Here is a 22489-nt window from a genome sequence, read left to right as displayed (position 1 = left end):
TCTGTGACACCAAAAAATAAACTTTTACTAATGAAAACCTTCATTAATAACAAAGGGCTTCAGACTCTGTCTATGAAACACTTATCAATTTAAAAATGCTATACTGCTGGTTTCATAGTTGAAAGGCAAAAAACTTTCAATGAACCAGTACCTGAGAAGCCCATCTATCCTCCCCATTAACTCAAAGCAATTATCCATATGTGTATAATAAGGAATTCTACCCTCTCAGAAGACATTAACTTAACGCTAAGAGTTTGTCCCTAAGGAAAACAATTCAATAGCTGGTAGTCAGTGAGCCAAGCCTCTGGTTCTAAAGAAATCTTTTAACATATAATGTGAAGTTGATGTTAAAGATAATGCTGCTTTATATTGTTAACTAAATGTGTCTTCATCAATAAACAAAATATTTTGTCCCAATTTTGAGTAACAAGGCAAGTAGTAAGAAAAGTCATACAAATGAATGTTTAAGTACTTAGCAAATCTCTTCAAATAGCCTAACCAGCATTTCAAAATAAGACCTTTGTTCTAAAAAGAAAAATTAAAATTGGGTTTACTCTAAGGAGAAATTGTTTTTAAATGTTTTTCCTAATTCCCACTTGTTTTTTTCCTTAGTTTATATTTGAAGAATCTCTTTCTTAATTATGTATTGTACTGATCGCCCAAATATCTTCTAGTAGCAACAGTAAAGCTACAGTTAGCTATGATATCCTTGGAGAAAATTAACAGCATAAGCAGAAAATTCATATATCACACCTCATTTAATTACATTGTTTAAAAAAGTATCAATTAAAAAAGTTAATTCATACATTCTTCAGGTTGAAAAGTTAATGTAGGGAGAATCAACATCCCTTACTACACACACACATATACACACACACACAGAGACACACTTATCCCTTATACTGACAGAAGATCCACTTTACAAATGCTTTTCGAATGGTATTAAGCAATTTCATAGTATTTTTAATGAGTATCATCTTCGATCAACCCCAAGGGAGGAAAAAAAGATTTGCCTACATCAAACCTCATTCCCTTACTTTCATCTAATATTACAGGATACTTCTATTTTAGTCTACTAGGATGGAGAAAGCTTTCATAAGCACAAACTACCCAAAATAATGCTTAGTTTACCCATGGTGACAAAAAATATTATAGTTTTGCTGCAAACGTCCACATGTTCACAAGACTGGCATGGAGGACACTGCCCAGAAAGTTTGTTTGTTTGTTTGTTTGTTTGTTTGTTTGTTTTTTAAAGGCAGAAAGAGCAGCAAGAGGGCAGGCAGAAAGGAGAAAAGATACTGTGGTTCTCTGAACAGATATAAGAGTATCCATGCTTACTACCAGAAGGATTTACCCATGCTACTGTGGCTCCCATGACTCAGTATAGATATAGGTTAGTAAAGTTCCTATTTTTATAAAGTACACGGGTTTTATTAAAATTGAAACGGCATTTAATTTATTAGGTAAATTGATAACAGAATACATAATTAGGCATTCCATCATATTAGAAGACTATTTTATCAACATTTATGCAGTACTTCATTATTTTTATGTACTTGAACTGTGTACTGGGACTGCCACAGAAAAGCTGGTTTTAATAAAATTTAGAATTGTGCGATGTTGGAATATGACTCACAAAATACACTCAAGTTGTTCAGCTATGTACACTTAGGTAGAACTCTATGCCCAGAAAAGTTCATGGTTAAAAAATAAAGCATAAATTTTGTGTCAGAGTGCAGAGGCAGGAGATTCTTCAGTAATGAGCTGAAAAGGCAAGATTAAGTTTCAATTTTTTTAACTGCTAATATAAATTAGAGTTAACCATTGCTATTAGAAAAAAGACTAACAGAACAAGAAGAAAAATGCAACACTTAAAAATACAAGCCATCTCAGAGAAAACATTGTCTGAGTGGTTCTGAAAGCACCTAATAATACATGCATGGTGACTATTTTATGCTATTGCTTTTTGAAGCCCAGAATTTAAATCAATCCAGAAAAGAAATGAAAATGTGTTACAATTAAGAGAGCAAACTAATCCTGTCAAAAGACAGGAAATAATGAGGACTTGTTTTAAGCAATGGCACAATTACAAATGTGGATGATACAAATATAGGTTTAGAAATGTTAGTCACCTTAAGGCATTTTTAAAAACATAAATATTTAGATCCCCTTTAAAGAACAGTCATGAGTTATATCCTTTTCAGCTAATAATTCTGATAAAGACAAATAGACTCTTTGTGCCATCTGAAATATAAACTGTCTTAAACAGCAAATGTCATTATCTGATCCTCTAAAGGATTAAAACAAAAAAGTTATGTCTCTTCAAATGAATCAAGAAGCAAAAATAAAGTCACTTCTTTAAGTTAACTTGAAAGAAAATGATCAAACATCCAAGATTTTCCAATCAAATGGAAATTTTCAGATATCTTAAAGACTCACATTAATATTGATAGATTTGAAAAATCAAAACAATTATCAACTAGATAATTTCTGCTTTTAACCTTCATTTCCAAATTCTTGTTTTTGCAATAAGTGCTGACTTTAACTTGTCTTAATTTTCACAAGTGTTTAACTTCAAATTGAGGAGAAAATGCATCAGCAGTAGTGAATCTCTATTTTAATGTCTATTTTAAACTCGACTATATTTTAGTGAGCTGTGAACTCATTCATGAAAATAGATAATGGCCCTCATAACAAAACACAAACTGAGTTGATCTGTAAGTTTAATTACCCTAAATTACCAAACCAAAACGAGCTATCAACATCACCAACATTATTGCCTACAAAGGGCATGACAAAATGAGAAATTTAGTTCTGTCTCCAGGAGGCAGACCCATCCTGTTACTGATTGTGAATACAATGCTGACAAAACATGGCTAACATTTCTTGGCAAATTTAATATGTGTCTTCATTTTTGCCTAAAATGTTGTACAAGGTGGCCAAGAGAATCAGCCAGGTTATGGATACATTATCTGCTGTCTTTCATGTATAAAATTTTAAATAACCTTATTGTAGTTAGAAAATTTTGAAGGTAAGGCTGTACATTTTAAAATATACATACTGAAATACAATCATTTCATACCAAATAAGAAAATAAAATATTTTAAATCCACTATAATTTTCTTTGAAGATACAGCCATATTTTCAAGGATCAATGCAATGAATGGAAACTACAACTTTTAAGGTATTAAAAAACAACAAAAAGGGACCAAGTCATAGAAATCACCATTAACTTTTTAAATAAAGTAATGCTTTCCTTCAGAGAATCTATTTTACTAATTAATAGTCCATTCAGTCTACGAAACTTCATTGGTAAATAAGTAAATACAAATGTCTTCCTTAGCTTACTGGGGTGACAACAGAGAAAGAGTAGAGGAGCTTGGTATGAATGCACCTTTGAATTCAAGGGGGACTACTTATGACTACAGAAATACCAAGAATTGCATGAGAGAAACTGGGGCACTTATTACTCAGGGAGATGAAATATGATCTTTTTTCTGACTGGCTTAAATCCAGAAAGACTTCAAAAAGGATGATGACAATTCATGATAAATTCAATACCAAAAAGAGGGATGGAAAATAAGCAGTGAACCCAATGTTAGTATCAATTACATGCTAGTAATGTCAGTTTCAGTACCATTACTGATTAATACAGAAAAATTAAATAATCTGAATACCCCAATACAATGCTGCTTTCACTTCTGTAATAAGAGCAATGAATCAAAATATGCCATACCTGTAGAAGACAGACACTAACCTGCGGAAAAACCAAATCTTATGCGGTGAGGTGGCATTGGTTTTAAAATCATCCCACATGACAATTCTGAGTAAGTAACCACCATCACTATGAATGGTAAATCCCAAAACTCAAATGCACATGATAAAGGAATTATGTCAAAATAAGTAATATGAAATCTTTGCAAAACAACTTTATAAGCAAAATGGGTTTTTTAATTTAAAACAACTAGGAAGATTTAAAAGAATAACCATGTCATGTGAGAGAAACATCTACATATAATAAAGCTTTTAATTATTAAAAAAGTGGCATGTATGTACATAAAAATGAAGAAACAATTAGAAAATACAAATCAATAAAAGACTTATAGTGCAAGTTTCTTTCCCTATGCCTAGATGTATGTATATATAAAGTTTTTTTCTTTTTTCTTTTCACAACATTGAGCAAGTAAAGTACCTGTAGGTTTGCATACAGGTGAGTTTTCATTTACTATTTTATTCATGCAAATATTACAATGTTATCAACTACTCTTTTAATGATTTTGATAAATCCATAACATTCATCAAGTGGACAAATCATAACTTATTAAAATATATTCCTGTTGTTGTCATTAATAATGTGTCCGATATTTTCCTATCGAACGAACAACACTGAGAAGAATACATATTTTTGTGTTTAACTCCTAAGTGAGGATTCCTAGAATTCTTGAATCAAAGGAAATCTACACTTCGAAGAGTCTTGATACACATTCTCAATCTGATATCCTGGAAACGTGAATCAATTTCTATTAATACATTCACATTCTACATCATCTCGGCAGAAAATAAAATTCATTTTTAAGCAGTCCCACTCTTATAAGTAACAAACGATATTACATTTTTAAAATTAGCATTTTATCAATAGTAAGTGGCATATTTTTTCATGTTTGCTGGCTATAGTTATAAAACTAACCTGTTTCTGACCCTTTAAATAAAGGCCCTATTAATTTCCGTATTGACATTTAAGAATGCTTAATAGAGTACACGTTAGTTCTCTGTCATGTGTTACAACATATTCTCATTTGTCATTGTTTTTAAAATCATGCTTGTTTTTGCCATACAAAAATTTCCATTTTATGCAAATATATTTCTCTGTAACAGTATGATTGAGTCTGCTGCCTTCTAATTTTCTGATTAAAAATGTCTTGCCCGTCCCAATATAAGCTATTTTCTACCTTTTCCTTTTAGATTTAGTGGTTTTTTTTTTTTCTAAGTTCATTTAGAGTTTATTAGGAAAATGGAAAAAAAGAGGTCAGGTTTGATAGATGTTTAAAAACTGACTGCTAGATGGTTTGGAGGGGAAGGGAGAGAATGAGGACAGGGAGAGGGGCAGGGAGGAGAGGGAGAAGACAAGGAGGCTGCCAGGGAGGACTGCAAATTGAGGAAATGGCATTCTATGCCAAGTGAATAGCACTAAGAGATCAAACCTAGCTCTAACTACTTCATTCCTCTCCTTTCCTTGAAAGTCAAGTTTCTTGAAATGGTAGTCTATATTCATCGGTTCAAGTCTTCACTACTTACTCACTCACCAGTCTAAATGTTGTCTGGCTTCCTGGCCACCCTTCTGTTTTCATCAGTCACCAGTGTCTTCCAGTTGCTACATGCAAGGTAGGACCATTAGTCTTTAGCTGTCTTAAATTCTGGAAGCATTTAATATTCTTGGCCATATATGCTATTGTCAAACTCTTCCGCACTTGTCTCATGTAATGGCTCTCTCCTACTCCCTTCCTTTTCTGAAGCCACTCCCTCTCACTCTGCTTCATAACTTCCTTTCTTTCTCTTAAATGTTGGTGTGGCTTCTTCTTCAACCCAGGCAGCTTCTTCTTCAGAAACTTTCCCTTCTTAAGATTATCTCTTCCTATGTGACCCTATCTATACCCATGAACTCAGCCACCAGTATATCAGTATAAGAGAATGAATCCTTACCCATTTCCTACACCTTAGATTCTCTCTTGAGCTCCAGAAACACATTTTCATCCCCATTTCAGATACAAATCTAAAATGCACTCATTATCTTACACACACACACACACACACACACACACACACGCATACACCTGTTCTCCAATGATATTCTCCATCTCAGTGAAACTGCACCTCTCTTCAAAAATCATCCAACCTAGAAACCAAGCTATGCTTTATTCTTGACTTCTGTCTGCCTCTCCCTCATCCACTTCAATCCCCACCCCACTCCTGTGAGTCAGCAAGTCTTTCATTCAGATTCTCTCTCCTACTATCTGAAAAATTCAGCTTTCTCTAACCTACTCCCATGTCCTTGGTTTAGAAGACCATCAAATCTCACCTAGTTTAATCACATACAGTAATGAGTCACAAGGACAGGAATACCTTTTGAGAAATGCATTAAGCAATTTTGTGGTTGTGCAAACATCACAGACTATACTTTCACAAACCTAGATAATATATATTTTTTATTTATATACATGTTTTTTCACATGGAAAACCAAATATCCCAGAACCAGCATTAAATATCAATCATTTCCCATACTTGATCTGCAATGCCCACATCAAGCACCATATTATTAGGTTTCTATTTACGCTCCACTATGATCTCATGGGACCAACATCTTCTATGTGGTCCATTGTTGACCAAAATGTTGTTTTGCAGTCTGTGACTAGCTTTTTAGCAATTCTCCATCACTTCCTCTCTCACTCCTCCCCAGTGTATCCTCTACACAACTACCTAGGAGTTTTTCTAACTTTTAAATCTATATTAATCTCCTGTTTAAAATTCTTCACTTATATTCTTTTGCCTTAAATAATTATAGTAATATTTTCAGCTCCTACTACTTTCTATTTGCCAAGAACTCCACAAAGTATATTTTATATATATTATATGAGAAAACTGGAAGTTACATCTATGTGAGCTGGCTTTACTCTGTCATATCTATTTCCTCCACATAAAAACAAATTCCTTAATATTTAAGATTCTTTAGATTCTTACCTACTTGTCAACGCTTACCTTACGCTACAGCCTCACATGCTAGTCTTTAAACACACAAAACCACTTTAATTCCTTCAGTAGCAAATCCTTTGCCTAATTCCTTATTCATATAGTTCATTCTGCCCGAAATACCCACCTACCTTCACTCCCAAGTTCATACTTATCCTTCATGAGTTAACTTAGCTGCCACATATGGGTTAAATGAGCAAGTATTTTATAATCCTATAGTTCTCTGAATATTCCATTCTAACATGTACTATAACTACCTGTTTATCATCGACTTCTTCTAATAAACTCTAAGTGTCTCTAAAACAAGGACACCAATTCTTGGATGAAATGCCCATATTAAGGCTATCCCCAGAATACTTAATAAAGGATGGTTATAAGAAATAATTATCATTCAGGAAATAGCCAGTAGGCCAGTGTGATCTGCATACTGGAGTCAAAAAGGGATGTGAGAAATAACACTGGAAGACTGGTTTGAGTAGATCAGGATCTTGAATGCCGACATAAAGATTTTTTTGCTAGAGCCAATGAGGATCCATTGGACGCTTTCAAACAGACAATGGACAAAATTTGATGTGTGTTTTAAGAAAATAATAAATAGTAATTAGACGAGAGGTGAACAGCTGGAGACAAAGATAAGGAGACAGTTTAGGATGGGTCTGGCAGCTCACGCCTGTAATCCCAGCACTTTGGGAGGAAGAGGCAGGAGGATCACTTGAGGTCAGGAGTTTGAGACCAGCCTGACCAACATGGTGAAACCCCTGTCTCTACTAGAAACACAAAAAATTAGATGGGCGTGGCAGCAGGTACCTGTAATTACAGCTACTTGGGAGGCTGAGGCAGGAGAATCACTTGAGCCCGGGAGGCAGAGGTTGCAGTGAGCCGAGATCGCACCACTGCACTCCAGCCTGGGTGATGGAGCCAGAGCAAGACTCCATCTCAAAAAAACAAAACAAAACAAAAAACAAACAAACAAACAAAAAGGAGACAGTTTAAAAGGTCCAGAAAAAGTTGAAGAGAAATAGAGTTCATTTTTATATAAGCTGATTTCCATAAACTAGCAAATAACCATGTGCATACGCCTACCTTTTCTCATTGTTTCACATTCAAATTTTTCCAGATAATCATTTTATTACACAAATGTTTTATCTCTACCAAAATAAGCATAATGTTGGAATTTTGGGTCTAAAGCTCAACAGGTCAAACCTTGAAAGTTTCAAATTTGAAGGTTTCAAGAGTAACCATGCAAATGGTTAAGACATCCCAGGAAAGAATGGGGAAAGGCACTTTGGGAGGCCGAGGTGGGTGGATCACAACGTCAGGAGTTCAAGACCAGCCTGGCCAAGATGGTGAAACCTTGTGCCTACTAAAAATACAAACATTAGCTGGGCAGAGTGGCAGGTGCCTGTAATCCCAGCTACTCAGGAGGCTGAGGCAGGGAATTGCTTGAACCCGGCAGGTGGAGGTTGCAGTGAGCCGAGACTGCGCCACTGCACTCCAGCCTGGGCGACAGAGCGAGACTCCCTCTCAAAAAAAAGAATGGGGAAAGGGTTGGAGGTGGAAACTAAACAAGCAAAGGAGAAGATGACACGGAAGCAGACCAGGTGTGGTTAGGGCAAGGAGAAGAACCAACAGAGTATAACATGGATTTAACTACAAACAGTAATGAAGCAGCCCAATCCACAATATATCCCCAGAGTGATTTAGACTTTGGTTCCTATCTGTGGTCACAGAAGCTGTTTACAGAATACTAAACAGGCTTCAGGAAGAAACTACAGTTTTAAAATGCCATCCTATATCCAAACACTCCACATTAAACTGTTTTTCTGATGCTCTGGCTCCATCTTTTAGTAGAGAAGTATACTTCTCCTGATTATCTGTTGCTATTAGGAAAGGTTTTGCATCACTGGTAAATTTTTTGTTAACTGAGATTATAAAATTGCAGTAAACTACTCATCAAATTACTAATCTGATAGTTTTCTCTGATGACAATTTACCAGCACGGCAATTTTAATTAAACATGTTTTCCAGAATGGTAAAAATTCAAGACCCTATAGGACCTTTTCCCCTCTTTTCAGATTGATATCTTTAAACAAAGTGCTTGGAAATTTAGTAGTAATAAGTTTATAAGAAAAAATCCTTCTCCATAAACTATTCTAACATGAAACACTGAGAAAAGCAAAAATTCCTTTAACTTGAAAGTTATTAAAAGTTTTCTTTTACATAATGACTTGTATAGGCCCTATAAAAATCCTTTGAGCTATTAGAATCTGATAATCTTAAAAAATATATGTTGGTATCCACAGTTTCTGAGTTCTTATGCTAAGAAAAGAGACCGCACAGAAAGGATGTAACAATGGTATGGAAACTTACCATCCTCTCCAACTGGACTCTTTATTGCAGACTTATTGCTTCCATGTGATTTAAAAACAAAAAAAACAAAAAAAAAACTCAAATCTTAAGCCAACCACATCCCTAAAATTTCTGGCACTCTTTTTAAGCACTGAATCCAAGGCAGGAGAAAAAAACCAATAACTTTAAAAAAAATTATCACACAACTCTTATCAGACTCAGGATTTGTTTTTTCATTATGCAGGTGTGTTGGAAATTAATAATAAAGGCTGATTTACAATCCTTAAAAAAATTTACTCTATTTAAACCAGCCAAAATACCATAAACTATTTGGTCTTAATATTTAAATAAATAATAGCTATGTTGAACATTACATTCTAGAATATACAAATTAATTTGGGGGATATTAAAATAGATGAGGTTAACACTTTTGCACATTAAAGGCTTTCTTAAAAAAACCTGGGGTTACATAAAGCTGAAGAATACAAGCATCAAATAAAATTCATTCATATAATTTTCTGAAACAATAAAATATTTGCTTAAAATACACAATAAAAAGAACAATGAATTATCTAAACTCTATAGTCATTGCACTTTTCCACAAATTACAGTGCACAATTCATGAGTCCCTAAAAGAAGCATTTTAAGTTATAGTATGTGTCAAGTAAAAGAAAAGAATGAAAAAGTTCCCATACCCTAAAGTGAGAACAGATGGGAATGTAAGATAAGAAGAGAGAGTGAAGCTTTAGATGACTGACCAAGAAATCTTCCCCAGAGTGGGGCCAAATATACCAGACCTCAGCTTGCTCTGCCTTCCAGTTAATTTCCAAGTTAAATCCAATAGAAATATAAAGCACTTCGTAGATTAGATGCACTGTTTTTTATTTTTGTAATCATTTATTTCTCTCTATATATTTGTTTTATGAAGAAACTTTAAATAAATAAGTTTAAAAATTATGTCTAATCAATATAAAATAGTCTTCTAATCATTTTTGTGAGTTTACCGTTATTTCAAACTAAGACTGTTAACAATAAATTTCTGTAAAATGGTAAAATAAATAGGCTTACAAAAAAAAAAAGTAGCAGGAATGAAACAAACCTAAGATGTGGGCACTGAATTCCTTGCACGATGAAAGAGCCATCTGCTATAAACTAGAGTTTTGTAAATAAATTATGACTCCATCTTATATTCATTTCTTTCATATTTGATCTGTATACTAAAATAAGCTTTAAATAGTAATGCCAATACCACTTCTTATAAAAATGTTCCTTTATTTGATATTTAATTTTATATAGCATAATTTTGCTATCTAAAAATACCAATTATAAACTTAAAAGAATACTCTCCATAGTGCTGTATTCTCTTCAATATTTTTTATTTTAATATAGGTAGTAACTTAAACTTTTGAATAAAACAGCATAGTTCATATTTCCAGGTGTTTTCAGATTTTAATGTATTTAAAAACAATAATTTTACTATTAATACTCATTCTCTTAAAATATTTTAAAAGCAATTTTGTAGGATTAACCATGAGCTTTCAAAAAGCTACCAGATATCTTCTATCAAAAATCGCCTGTGGAGCAAACGTTTTTTTCATTTCCTTTAACATAAAACTTGCATTTGTTGAAACAACAATAACTTCATATTTTAATCAAAAGTATCAAATTTATACATCATTCTCATCCACGATTTAAAACATCTTTTCCAAGATAACAATGAAAGAGTTGTCCGTGTACATTTTCTCTGCTGTCCCAGAAAGTTGGCTTTCAATATCTTAACCCTGTTTTATCTTTTTTAACCTTACAAAATATACCCCAAAAAAGAAATAGAGAAATATGAATCACGCTAAGTGGTGAAAGCAGTTGTACCTCAAACTTAGGTGATTTCAGTTTAAACAACCCAAGGCACTGGTAATTTGATACAGGTTTCACTTACAATATGGAACAAGGCTTTCCATAGAGAGGAAGCTCAATACAGCATATTGCATAGTTGAATATCTGCATGAAAGAGTTACTGAAAGGTATATTTTATTACTCAGATTACTCAAAATTATATGGGAAAATTATCAATGAAAAAAAATTTTTCAAGTGTCTAGTTTTTTTTCTAATCTTCTTTATCAGTAGATAAAAGCCATAACAGGCAAACATTTATGGATATCATGCTCACTAAATTTTACTAAAATTCATTTTCTATACTTTCTATTTGTGCAAATAAAATCTGAATTAAGCAAAAACACTGTGTACCTTTCAAATTTCTCATATTAATAAATCCAAACTCAAATTATCCAAAATATTAAATATAATTCCTCCATCAAATATTACACTATTGTCTCAAGTCATTCTGTGGTTAGCTGGTGAATAATTTTGCCATGAACAACAGAACATTCTGTAACGGGTCCAAAACTTCTATTATCTTCCTCGTGGAAGGCAGGGGATTTTGAATAAAGAGTGCATGTGCACACACTTAACATTTATTCAAGACTCCTGTCTAATCCCAGATACTCCACTGTCTTTATAAAATGGGTAAGTCACAAACACTCTGGATGACACTCATCTGTAAAAAGAATGCAGTTGGTTTAGATCAATATTTCTCAAAATATAGACTAGGGACACCTGAAGATCTATGAACACATTCCTGGGAGTCTGAGAGTGCTACAAGATGCTTTGTTTTGGTGTCTTCATATTATTATATAAATACGATTATATTCTGATACTCTCATTGACAATTTTTGCAACTGACAATTATCACATAATTTCAGGATCTTATTTTGATATTATGTTTATGATATTTTATGTTAGTTATAGTGACTATGTTTAATTCTTAATATACTACTTCTCAAACTAGGATTCACTAATGTATTCTTGGGGCCTGAGAGACATTTTTCCATTAACATAAGACCACATATTATTTAAGACCAAGAGACACTGGATTAGATTATCTTTCTAATTCCATTCCAATCTAAAAAAATGTTGTATTCAATTGCAGTCTACCAATAACTTACAGAGATCAAACTTTAAAAGCACACTTAGAGAAAGCAAACTTCACAAGAGGAGTTATAGTATCTAATTCCAACTATGTTCTACTTGTTTTCCTTTTTTAATTATATGCAATTGAAACTTTTGAGATATCAATAAGCAGTGAACAAAACACAACAAGGCTGTCAAAGTTTCAATTAGCAACAGCCACTATCCTTTCAAATGGTTTAGTAGACTATATATTAACTGTAAGTCAGAAAATCCAGTTTTTTTTTCCAGTTTTGCCTCTGGCTTGAAATGATTGCCCTAATCTTTGTATTACGCTACTCAATGTATAAAATACACAATAAATACTAGGTACTCATGTTATATAATAATAATCAGTACATTTTACATTTTAATTGATATAGTAACTAGGAAAACAATAAATCTACAAAACTCAAATATTTGCTTTTCTTACTATCAGTGACTACATATAAATTGTAAAAATAATTTCGTTTTTGACTATAATTATGGATTACTTTGATCTAGTTTTTAAAACATTTATGTTTAAATTGGGTTCATCTAATTTACAAATATTTTAATTTTGCAATTAGCACTTAAGATATTCTATTGGTAAAAATCATTGTTTACTGATTAAACATCTAAAAATAAAAACTTACCATTATCCATATATCATAATTCTATAACAATGTAGTAAGCCATATACTCTTAAAGGAATTCCCTATTCATATATTTTAATAATTAAAGCATCTTCACACCAGTAAAGAGAAGTAAAGTGTTTGCAAACTGCGAAGATATTCTGAATTTAAAGGCATGCACCTTCCATTTAAAATATGGCTACTTAATTTTCAATTTAAAAATTAGGAAGAATGAAACTACCTTAAATTATCTTATATATGTCTATGATATAAATTTGAATACAGGTTTTAGGTAAAACTTGCCAGAAAGAGGTGTATAAAATTTTTTCCTGATATGTGGCATCTTAATGAGCATTTTTTTAAAAAAAACATAAGTTTTTAAACAATTCTAAAGCATTTCCAATACCATAGCATAATTTGAATAACTAAAATAAATAATTTTCAAAATTACTTATTAAATTTAAATTATTGACTTTTGAGAGATTCATTTTTAGAACGTGAAGGCTGTGAAAATCTAAGATCAATTCCACAATCAACCAATTCCATAACGTCAAGTCATATAAACAGGGAATGGGAACAGATTCAAATTAAAAAGATTTTTCTTTCTGTTAACGTAGCAAATACAAGCAAAGTTAATTTAGTAGACTCATTCCAAGCTTTCTTCCCATAAAAAATTTTTCAGCTTTTACTATTTTAAGATATCTGTTCTAGAAAATTAATTAGACCATTAACTAACAAACAGAAAGTGTGGTCAGAATAAAAAATGAAAAAAAATTTAGTTATCACAGTATATGAAAGCATGCACTACATTTCCATAAAGTGTATGCTTTCACATATTGTGATAAGTAATTTATTTTCTTCTGGAATTGGCATGTGGAATTGCACAAGCATTGAAATCAGTTCCAAAAATTACTCTACCTGAACTGTAGAGCTGATTTCCGATGCAAAGCCGCCTGTCAAGGGAGCCTCGTGACTGATTAGCAGTCGCCCTGTTTTGATCACAGACTGAAAGAGAAAAGAAAAACCTGATGTTAAAAAGAATATCTATTTTATGTATATGATGGTAGTTTTAAATCAGTAATAAAAGTTAATTATACACATTCAATAAATAGTGTAAAAATCAGTAATTCAATTGTATGCTAATAAGTTACAATTCGCTTTCGACAGGTCAGTCATCTGATTTTTGAACTGTAAAATTTTTTTCAATATGGTTTATAATCCCAGTAGAAAAGAAAAATGAGATTTGTAATTCCATGTATGCAATTAAAAATGCATACCCATTATTGTAAGATACGTTTGTGTTATAAACTGAATTGCTGTATCTCATATTTCAATGTTAATATTTTTCTTCATGTTAAAGAGCGAAAGTTTTTTTTATTCATTTGTTTGCACATAAATAACAAGAGCCTTAAGAAATACTGTTTTATGGAAAAGGAAAACACAAAAACAGTATGTGAAAGCTATAGCAAAGGAAAAATTTGGCAGTAAGAAATCCCTGCAAAAGTAAACCTCCTTCGTTAATGTGCTCTAAAATCTGGTTGATGACCACACTCTATTTTAAGGGTAAAATGTCACAAACAATGAGTACGTATTCTCAATAGTTGTTCAATGTGGTTGTCCACACTGTGCATGATACACTCTGTAAAATATTAAATAAAAAAGTATAGCAATGATATCATAGCAGGATGCCAGCTGTGTTGGCAGGTAAAACTATTAAAATCAACAGCAGGTTATTGCTTAAAATATGTTGAAAAATTATCATAGTACCAAAGAGAAATGGCAGTTTTGTCTTTAGATTTCTAACAATTTAACATCACCTTTAATAAAATCTGTTACTATTTCATAAATATAAAATGAAATCTTTCAAGCAAAAATATCTATTGAAATAAAAGATTTCATTCATTCTAGGCAATTATAGTTCAGAATTTAAAAAGTATGCAGCAGTTTCAGCTAGCATATGTTAAACTCCCAGATATGGCCAGTAGCCATGACAAAAATAAGTTACCATATCTACTAGGTAAATAGTGACTTTAGAACATAAAATTTTATGAACACCTTAATGAATACCACTCAAACCCCAGTGAAACGCTAACCTTAGGATATTTGTATTTGGCTTTCTATGACTGTGATTAATTATGCCATTTGTAAGAGTCACAAATTAAATTTCAATGTACGTGTACAAAAATATAAAAAGACAAAAATATTCCACAATCACAAAACAACATATGTATTTTCAAAGTGTTTTCTAAAAGATGTCCTGACTTTAAGAATAAACAATGAAAAAAAAAAAGATTTGACAATCAGATCATTCTTTTTTTGTTTTTTTTGAGATGGAGTCTCACTCTGTTGCTCAGGCTGGAGTGCAGTGGCACCATGTCGGCTCACTGCAACCTCCGAATCAGACCACTCTTATAGCTCTGAAACTCAGAACTTGGCCAACATAAAAGTATCTAAGGATGACAGCCAAAATCCATCCAAGCTATCTGGTGCATCTTAAATTTTGAGCAGGTAGAAATAAGAAACTTCTATAAAAATGCTGGTACCCTAAAACCCTACACAACCAAATTGGTCCTTTTTGTCTGAGCTCAGGCCTATCCAAAATCAAATGACAACCTTTAGAATAATCCCTGAAAGCAAACAAGCAACCAGGGCAGGTGGCCTATGTATCCTATAGCCTATGCAGATGGCCACAGAGTGGATGGTGAAATCAAGCACAGATGACCAAGGACAAAAGCTTCCAACATTTGAGGTTGATTCAACATGATTTGTAAGTAGATAAAATTTGGAGCCCTTCTGAGCACTCCTCAGCAGAGGAATGACTAAATAGACCAATATGCATCAACATAGTAGAGTATTATGCAGCCATGAAAAAGACTAAGGACATGTAAAGACAGCCATGACAAATTAACTGGTAAAATGAGCAAGTTGCAGGACGATATAATCTTATATTTTGTAAAAAACAACCACCACAGCAGTGAGCACACCAAGCAACGTATCTTTTCAACATGTACATCGAGCCAACATGTATAAACAGTCCAGAAACTTTCATTCCAAAATATCAAAAATAGTTTCTCCCGAGCAATGCAGTGAAGGAAGTGTAGGAAAGAGACTTTTACTTTTTGCTTTATGTATGTTTAGATCACTGAAAGTATTCTAGTAAGTCTAAAATAAATAAAAATAAAGGGAAAGCCCTTGAATTAGTGCCAAAGATTTAAAAATACATGTTATTTTGTAGTTATAATCTTCTCAAAAAACATAATAATGTTTTTGTGATATCTTAGGACTAGCTTCAGAAACAAGGGAATCCTGAGATCCAAACTCCAGCAGCAAACAGGCACACTAACAACGCAGGGAGCCAGTCTTCCCATCCCACTCTGTGTGATCTGCTCCAGGTCAGGACCATATCCAGCTCATCACTTGGCCCTCAAAGCCGTTAGATACTTGACAAAATAAGCAATAAACTATTGGCATCAGACAAGTTCAAGTTCTTCAACACCTCTGTATGTGCATTACAAAAATTGTGTGTTCTCAGATGAGGAGTTAGGCTGACAGATACGGAAATAATTCCAGAAATTTCTAAAACACCAAGAACTAGAGGAAAAATACAATAAAAGTAATCACACTTTGAGTTTGTGGAAATTGCCACTTGTCTACAAACAAATGGAACAAAAATAGTGCAGCAAGAAGAGAGGAGTCAGAAGTAACAATCACAATCATAAACAATGATTGTCACAAAAATTGCTGTGTGCTAGGCTCTGAGCTGAGTATTTTACATTCAATTACTTCACTTAATTTGGAAAGCACTTATGATTCATTTTTGCTTCTTAAAAATCATTGCCAATGTCTAAAAGTATTAAAATGTATTATGTCAAAATTCTGAAAATGCAAAAATTTAGAAGACTGATACTTTCAGTCACACTCAATTAGCATATACTGAACTGTCTGAAAACAGTTCAATCATTTTGTGAGGTATAGTAGAAATCTGTTATATGCTTTTTATCATTCACAATTTTAACTTGACAAAATTCCTGAAGACTGCTTTTCTATACTACTTTGGAAATTATTAACAATGTTAGTATAGTGAAAATGAGATCATTATAAATCTACAAAACAAGAGAATGTTACTTCTTTCTATTCTGTCTATTTTAATTAGGTATTCTGATTAAAGTACATATTTTTGTCCCCTTTAATAGGCTTTTAATGTTCACATATCTACGCAAAATAATATGTAACTGTCAAGAAATTCCCCTAACCATATTTAGCATTTTGATGTCCTTAGTAAAAATTAATGCAGTATGTTTCAATGGAGATGGCCATTAACCTTTTTAAGATAAATAATTGTAGATACAATGCTAATAATCATTTAAAAAATATTTCTTCCAAAGAAAATAAATTTTAAAGTTTTAAAATTTTCTTCTGAGATAAATTCATTTCATCACTTGAAACAAATTAAAAGTGTTTAAACAACTTTTCAGGATGAAAGCTGAACCTATCAAAGCCAGGAAAGATCACGTAAGGCTGGATTTGCAAGTATCTACTTCTCCAACTTTTTACCACTGAGTACTGTTCCTGGATTCCGGCCTATGGCAGATGGAGCACCAGTGAGTTACGGGTGACAAATGGCATCAGGGAAAGCTAAGCCAACTGAAGATCAGGACCCTGAATAACTCCTCTACCATAAAACAAAAGGACTTTGTTCCCTGCAAAGGAACAAAAGATTTGTTCTAAAAGATTTGTCAAAAAAGCATTAAAAACAGTCCTGAAAGGTTCGCAGTTTTCTCACCACTTCAGTTAGTCATTCCGTCCAACAGAGCATTAGTGGCATACTATCACAATAGGAGCAATCAGAATCCCAACTCTGTACAGACGGCATTGCCAAAGGCAGATATATCAAGGCATCCCTGTTCTGCTGGAACCCTAAACTTGTTTCTTGTTTGGCCACTCCATGACTTTTCCCCATTACCCATTTCTTTCTACCCAAACGTCTTTATGAATGACCATAAATTAACCAATGCAGAATGTCTAGCACAGTGCTCTGAACATTGTAGACACTCAAGAAAAGTTAACTAGATAAAAACTCCACTAAAACAAATCGTTTAACTTTATTATGCATGTTCTCTTTTAATTTATTTATGCTATTGCATTCTTAGCACAATCCATTTTTAAGGTAGTTCAGAAGTATATACTTGATCACATCCCAGAATGATTTAATTATGAAGTAGCATGCTCCAAATTGATGGTATTTTAATGTAGTTTTAACAATAAGATATTTGTGGTAATAAGAGAGCTGCTTATAACAGAGTATATATATACTCTGTTAAAATGATTGCACAGACTTTGGCTGCCCAAACATTAGACATATGTTTTAGTGAATATAGCCTTTAAAGATTTTAACACAATCCAACCAGGAAAACTGTTAAGTTGTCATTCTAGGAGAACTGATACAGATAGGCAAACCATAAAGCTTCCATATTCCTGAAAGTACAACATCGACATTTGAAAAGCAAAACATTTATCATCTATCTATACTTTTTATTTTATTTCTTCCTCAAAATCTACAGCAAGATTGTTTTCTTACAGACAACTGAACCTTACCTACACCAAGTACAGCAACTATTCTGCCTGCTGATAAGGTTAAAAAAAAAGCAATATTTTGGATAGGCAATTTATAGCCCTTTTAATATTTTCTATCCGAATATAAAGCTAATAAAAAGCAAAAGAAACACCAAAGCTGGTCTGTATCAGTTCCTTCTGAAATCAAGAGAACCTCATATATGTAATGCATACAAATAAGTACAACTAATGGTAAAATCATAGCACGTATACTTCATTAATCAAGAACATATTATTTATACAATTTAGAATCATTAAGGATAGGATTTTGATGAACTTCAAATATCAACGCAACTGAATTAGATACATTTTTTGAGATGTTTTCTTGTTTTGTAGCCAAGTGCATGTAAGAAGTTAGCCAGAAAAACCTCACAATTAATCACAGGTTAGCAAACATATTAATATATGCCTAGTAATTTGTTAATCAGCATGACCTCCTCCACACATGACTGGACCACTGGCTAGTATTCCGCTGGAGAAATGCCAATGCTAAACAACAACAAAAAAACAGTCCTGAGCTTCAGAGAAAGTCTTGAAAACTCCATTTTGGCAAAGATGTTAGTGAGGGGGTTACACATATTTTAGTATTGTAGGAAAGTGTAAACCAAGAAAAACTAAATTGTCAGGGCTTTATCACCCATGTGGAAAAAGTACAAAAGGGAACAAGCAGAGCACAAAGACAATTACATGAAGAGCTGAAAAATAAGCAAATAATGTTGACAAAGAAATAAAACATTTGGGAAATTTTTGTACATCCTCACTGGTTCATTTTTTCCTCAATGATTTGTATAATCAGAACTGAAATACTGAAGAACCTAAGAAAACTGCTTTTGCAAAATTAAAAGTGGACATCTTTCTGAAAGCTACTTCAAAATATTTCAGATAAACATGTTCCTGTCAGTTAATCGACCTTACCTTTCCAACTTGCTTTCTAATAGTCCCTCTATGCTCCAGGCATGTCAGTCCCCTCACAACTCTGAATGTGATTGATGGTTTTCCGCCTCAGACTTCCTTCCCCACACTGGCAGACATTCTATCCCTCCCTCAAGACCCATCTCATACAACTCTTTCTCCCTGGTCCCCGCAACCAGCTGGGCTTTCCCTTATATTAAACCCCATGGTACCTTTCCTCCTTTTTCTTGTCAGATTGTCTATGTACTAGTAACCATTTCCCAGTAGAATTTCAGGGAGCTGACAATGCAAAATATTATATGAAACCTAAAACCAGGTTACAAGGGCAAGAATCAAGTACAGTAATAAGGTGAAGGCAGCACACACTGCTTCAACTCTCTCTCTTAGGAAGACACACAATTTACCTCATAGCACAGCACTGTATAGATATGTCTAATCCTCCAACCTCACTCTAAATTACAAGTTTGAAGACAGAAACTCTTACTTATAATGCCTACTGAAGAACACAGCACATGGCAAATAGATATTACATTGAGCAAATTATGCCCTTTGTATATTAGTAAAAGATAAACAGCTTAGAAAAGGACCTAAGTATCTTTGTTTCTTTGTTTTGAGGAATTTTTTTTCATGGGCGGGGGGTGGTGGTGGTCTCTATACTATCTCCTTCAGCACTCCAAATCATTCAAGAGCATGGAATTCAGAACTAACAAATATTCTGTACCTAACTAGAATACCTAATACATTGTATATGTGGCCGCTCAATAAATGTTGCTTATATTGATCCCCCCAAAAAGCACACAGACACAGTAATTTACACGAATAACTCTTCAAGACTGGAAGTTTCTGATGCCTTTCATATCTGAGAGGGGACTAGTAATGTTATTAGGATGCTGAAAGAGAAGTCCTAAAACCTAAGCTCTAATCGTTCTAATTGTAATAGAGGACTGCCCTGGGCCAACTCCCTCCACCTATTTTTTTCCTACTCCAGACTTGTTTTAGAATAACGAGTTTGCAGTACAATACATGCTTCTGTGTACCTTTTTAAACATGCATGATGGTAACAAATACACAAACACTGAGTTAGTACTGAACACAAGTTTCCTGTTCCTATTGAAAAAAGGTCACAATGGTGGCAAAGGTATTGTACTGGACTAGAAACATTTATTAGAGATGTAGTTAAACATGGGTAAATAGTAAATAAATGCTTTCAAAAGTTTTTTGCCCCATTTCCCTGTCAGCTTAAACATCAAACAAAGCATAACCACCTGTAGGTAGCAACATAATTATTTCTGCCAAAACAATATTTCAAAGATTGAAGTAGCTGCTTGTCAGGTTGTTTTTGTATCTTCACTCTTTTCTATCAGTTTTTAAAAACATTTTCATAAACGTATTCCTAATCTCCATCTCAACTCAGTCTGTTTCTATGAAGAAAAGAAATTGTAACATGTGATTTGGCTATTAATACTGTTGACTTCCATGTCATAGAATTTTAGAAAACTGTTGAAAAGGTCTACTACAAAGCCAAGTTGTACTTTTGAAACACAATCAGGGTGCTGCATCTTCTACACCTTCTATCCTTAGAAGACCCTTCCTGGCTCTTCCAGGCTTTTTCTTTGGAGTTGGCAATGGCAGGAGGCATTTGGAAGTACCACATAACTAAAGCCTTACTGTAAATATGCTTATGCTCTTCTAATAAATAAAAAAGTGAGAGTTCAAGAGCTACTGCACAGTATTTGGCAAATTTAGAACCTGAACCAACCATAAAGACCATTGTCATTATCATTCCACTATATTTATCATTTATTAATTCCAGCAGTTTACCTTCATTCAAGTGTTGTTACCATGGTGTTAATACGTATTATATTGTTCCAAGTTTAGCATTCAGGTTATGATTACGAGCTGACTGAAAAATTCCATAAAGATAGTTTTGTTTTCCCCTTTTAATCATTTTTAATTGTACAGTTCTGTGGCATTAAGTACATTCACATTATTATACAACCATCACGACCATCCGTCTCTAGTCCTTATCTATCTTCCCTAGCAAAACTCTGTAGCCATTAAACAATAACTCCTCATTCCCTCTTCTTCCAAGCCCTTGGTGTCATTCTACTTTCTGTCTCTATGAATCTGACTGGTTTAGGAACCTTATATAAATGGGTTCATACAATATTTGTCATTTTGTGACTGCCTTATTTCACGTTGCATAATGTTTTCAAGGTTCATCTATGCTGTATCATGTGTCAAAATTTCCCTCCTTTGAAACAGTAATATCCCACTGTATGTATATATCACATTTTGTTTATACATTCATCTATCAATGGATGCTTAAGTTCCTTTTACCTTCTGGCTACTGTGAGTACTGCTGCAATGAACATAGGTGTACAAATATCTGTTTGAGTCCCTGCTTTCACTTCTTTTGTATATATACCCAGAAGTGGAATTGCTGGGTCATGCCATAATTGTTTAATATTTTCAGAAATAGAGTAATTTCCACAGAGGCGACACCATTTTACATTCCCACCAACAGTGCACAAGAGATGCAATTTCTCCACATCTGTACCAACACTTATTTTCTGTAGTTTTGACAGTAGCCATCCCAATGAGAACGAGGTGGTATCTCATTGTGATTGTGATTTATATTTCCCTAATAATTAGTGGTGTTGAGCAATTTCCAGGTGCTTAATGGCCACTGGCATATCGTTCTTGGACAAATGTCTATTTGAGTCCTTTCTCCATTTTTTAATCCCCCTGTTTTATGTTTTGTTGTTGATATAGTGTTTCAAAGGTGCTTAATACATCTAATTTCTTAAACTGGTCCCTTTGAGGACTGGAAAGAAAATCTTTTCAGAATATGATATTCCATATGGAAAAATATATAATCAAATCTCAATTGTTTACCACGTCCTCTTTCCTTAAAAAGCATCACATTCTGGTTTCCTCACCATCCTCCATTCTGAAAGAGACACAGGGAAAAATTTTCCTGACATCATCAATGTCACACATCCTCTGCCAGACTGCTTATCCATGACAGCACTCCTCTCCTGAAAAATCTTCAATGGTAAATCAGCTAATCAGAATCTTAGAGAAAACTTATACATGGTAACAGCACCTATAATTCACTGCTACAGAAACAAAAGAGACAAGTTACACACTAGAAAACCTCTGAGCCTCATAGCTTTGCTCCATATTGTGCCAGTAATTAGGAGATAAATAATGCCAAATAAGAAAATTTGAACGTTATATTAGTACAAAC

General features: G+C 33.4%; 1 protein-coding gene across 14 annotated transcripts in view; it reads right to left on the bottom strand.

Moving 5' to 3' along the window:
* BCKDHB (branched chain keto acid dehydrogenase E1 subunit beta) overlaps positions 1-22489 on the bottom strand; it is a 377315-nt gene that overhangs the window by 190253 nt on the left and 164573 nt on the right. For 9 of the 14 annotated variants that reach the window (XR_010134301.1, XR_010134302.1, XR_010134300.1 and 6 more), the window contains one exon: positions 13630-13716. Coding sequence is in view for 7 of the 14 variants with exons in the window: in XM_031012416.3 (XP_030868276.1) it covers positions 13630-13716 (87 nt within the window). In the remaining 7 variants the exon portion in view is untranslated. Of the gene's footprint in view, positions 1-5303; positions 5372-10523; positions 11649-13629; positions 13717-22489 lie in introns of those variants that run through there. The other 5 variants (XM_063707735.1, XM_063707734.1, XM_055391979.2 and 2 more) reach the window with 2 other exon arrangements.

This window comes from Gorilla gorilla, chromosome 5 (assembly GCF_029281585.2).
Source record: "Gorilla gorilla gorilla isolate KB3781 chromosome 5, NHGRI_mGorGor1-v2.1_pri, whole genome shotgun sequence".
Taxonomy (NCBI): domain Eukaryota; kingdom Metazoa; phylum Chordata; class Mammalia; order Primates; family Hominidae; genus Gorilla; species Gorilla gorilla.
This window is presented reverse-complemented; position numbering and strand designations above follow the sequence as displayed.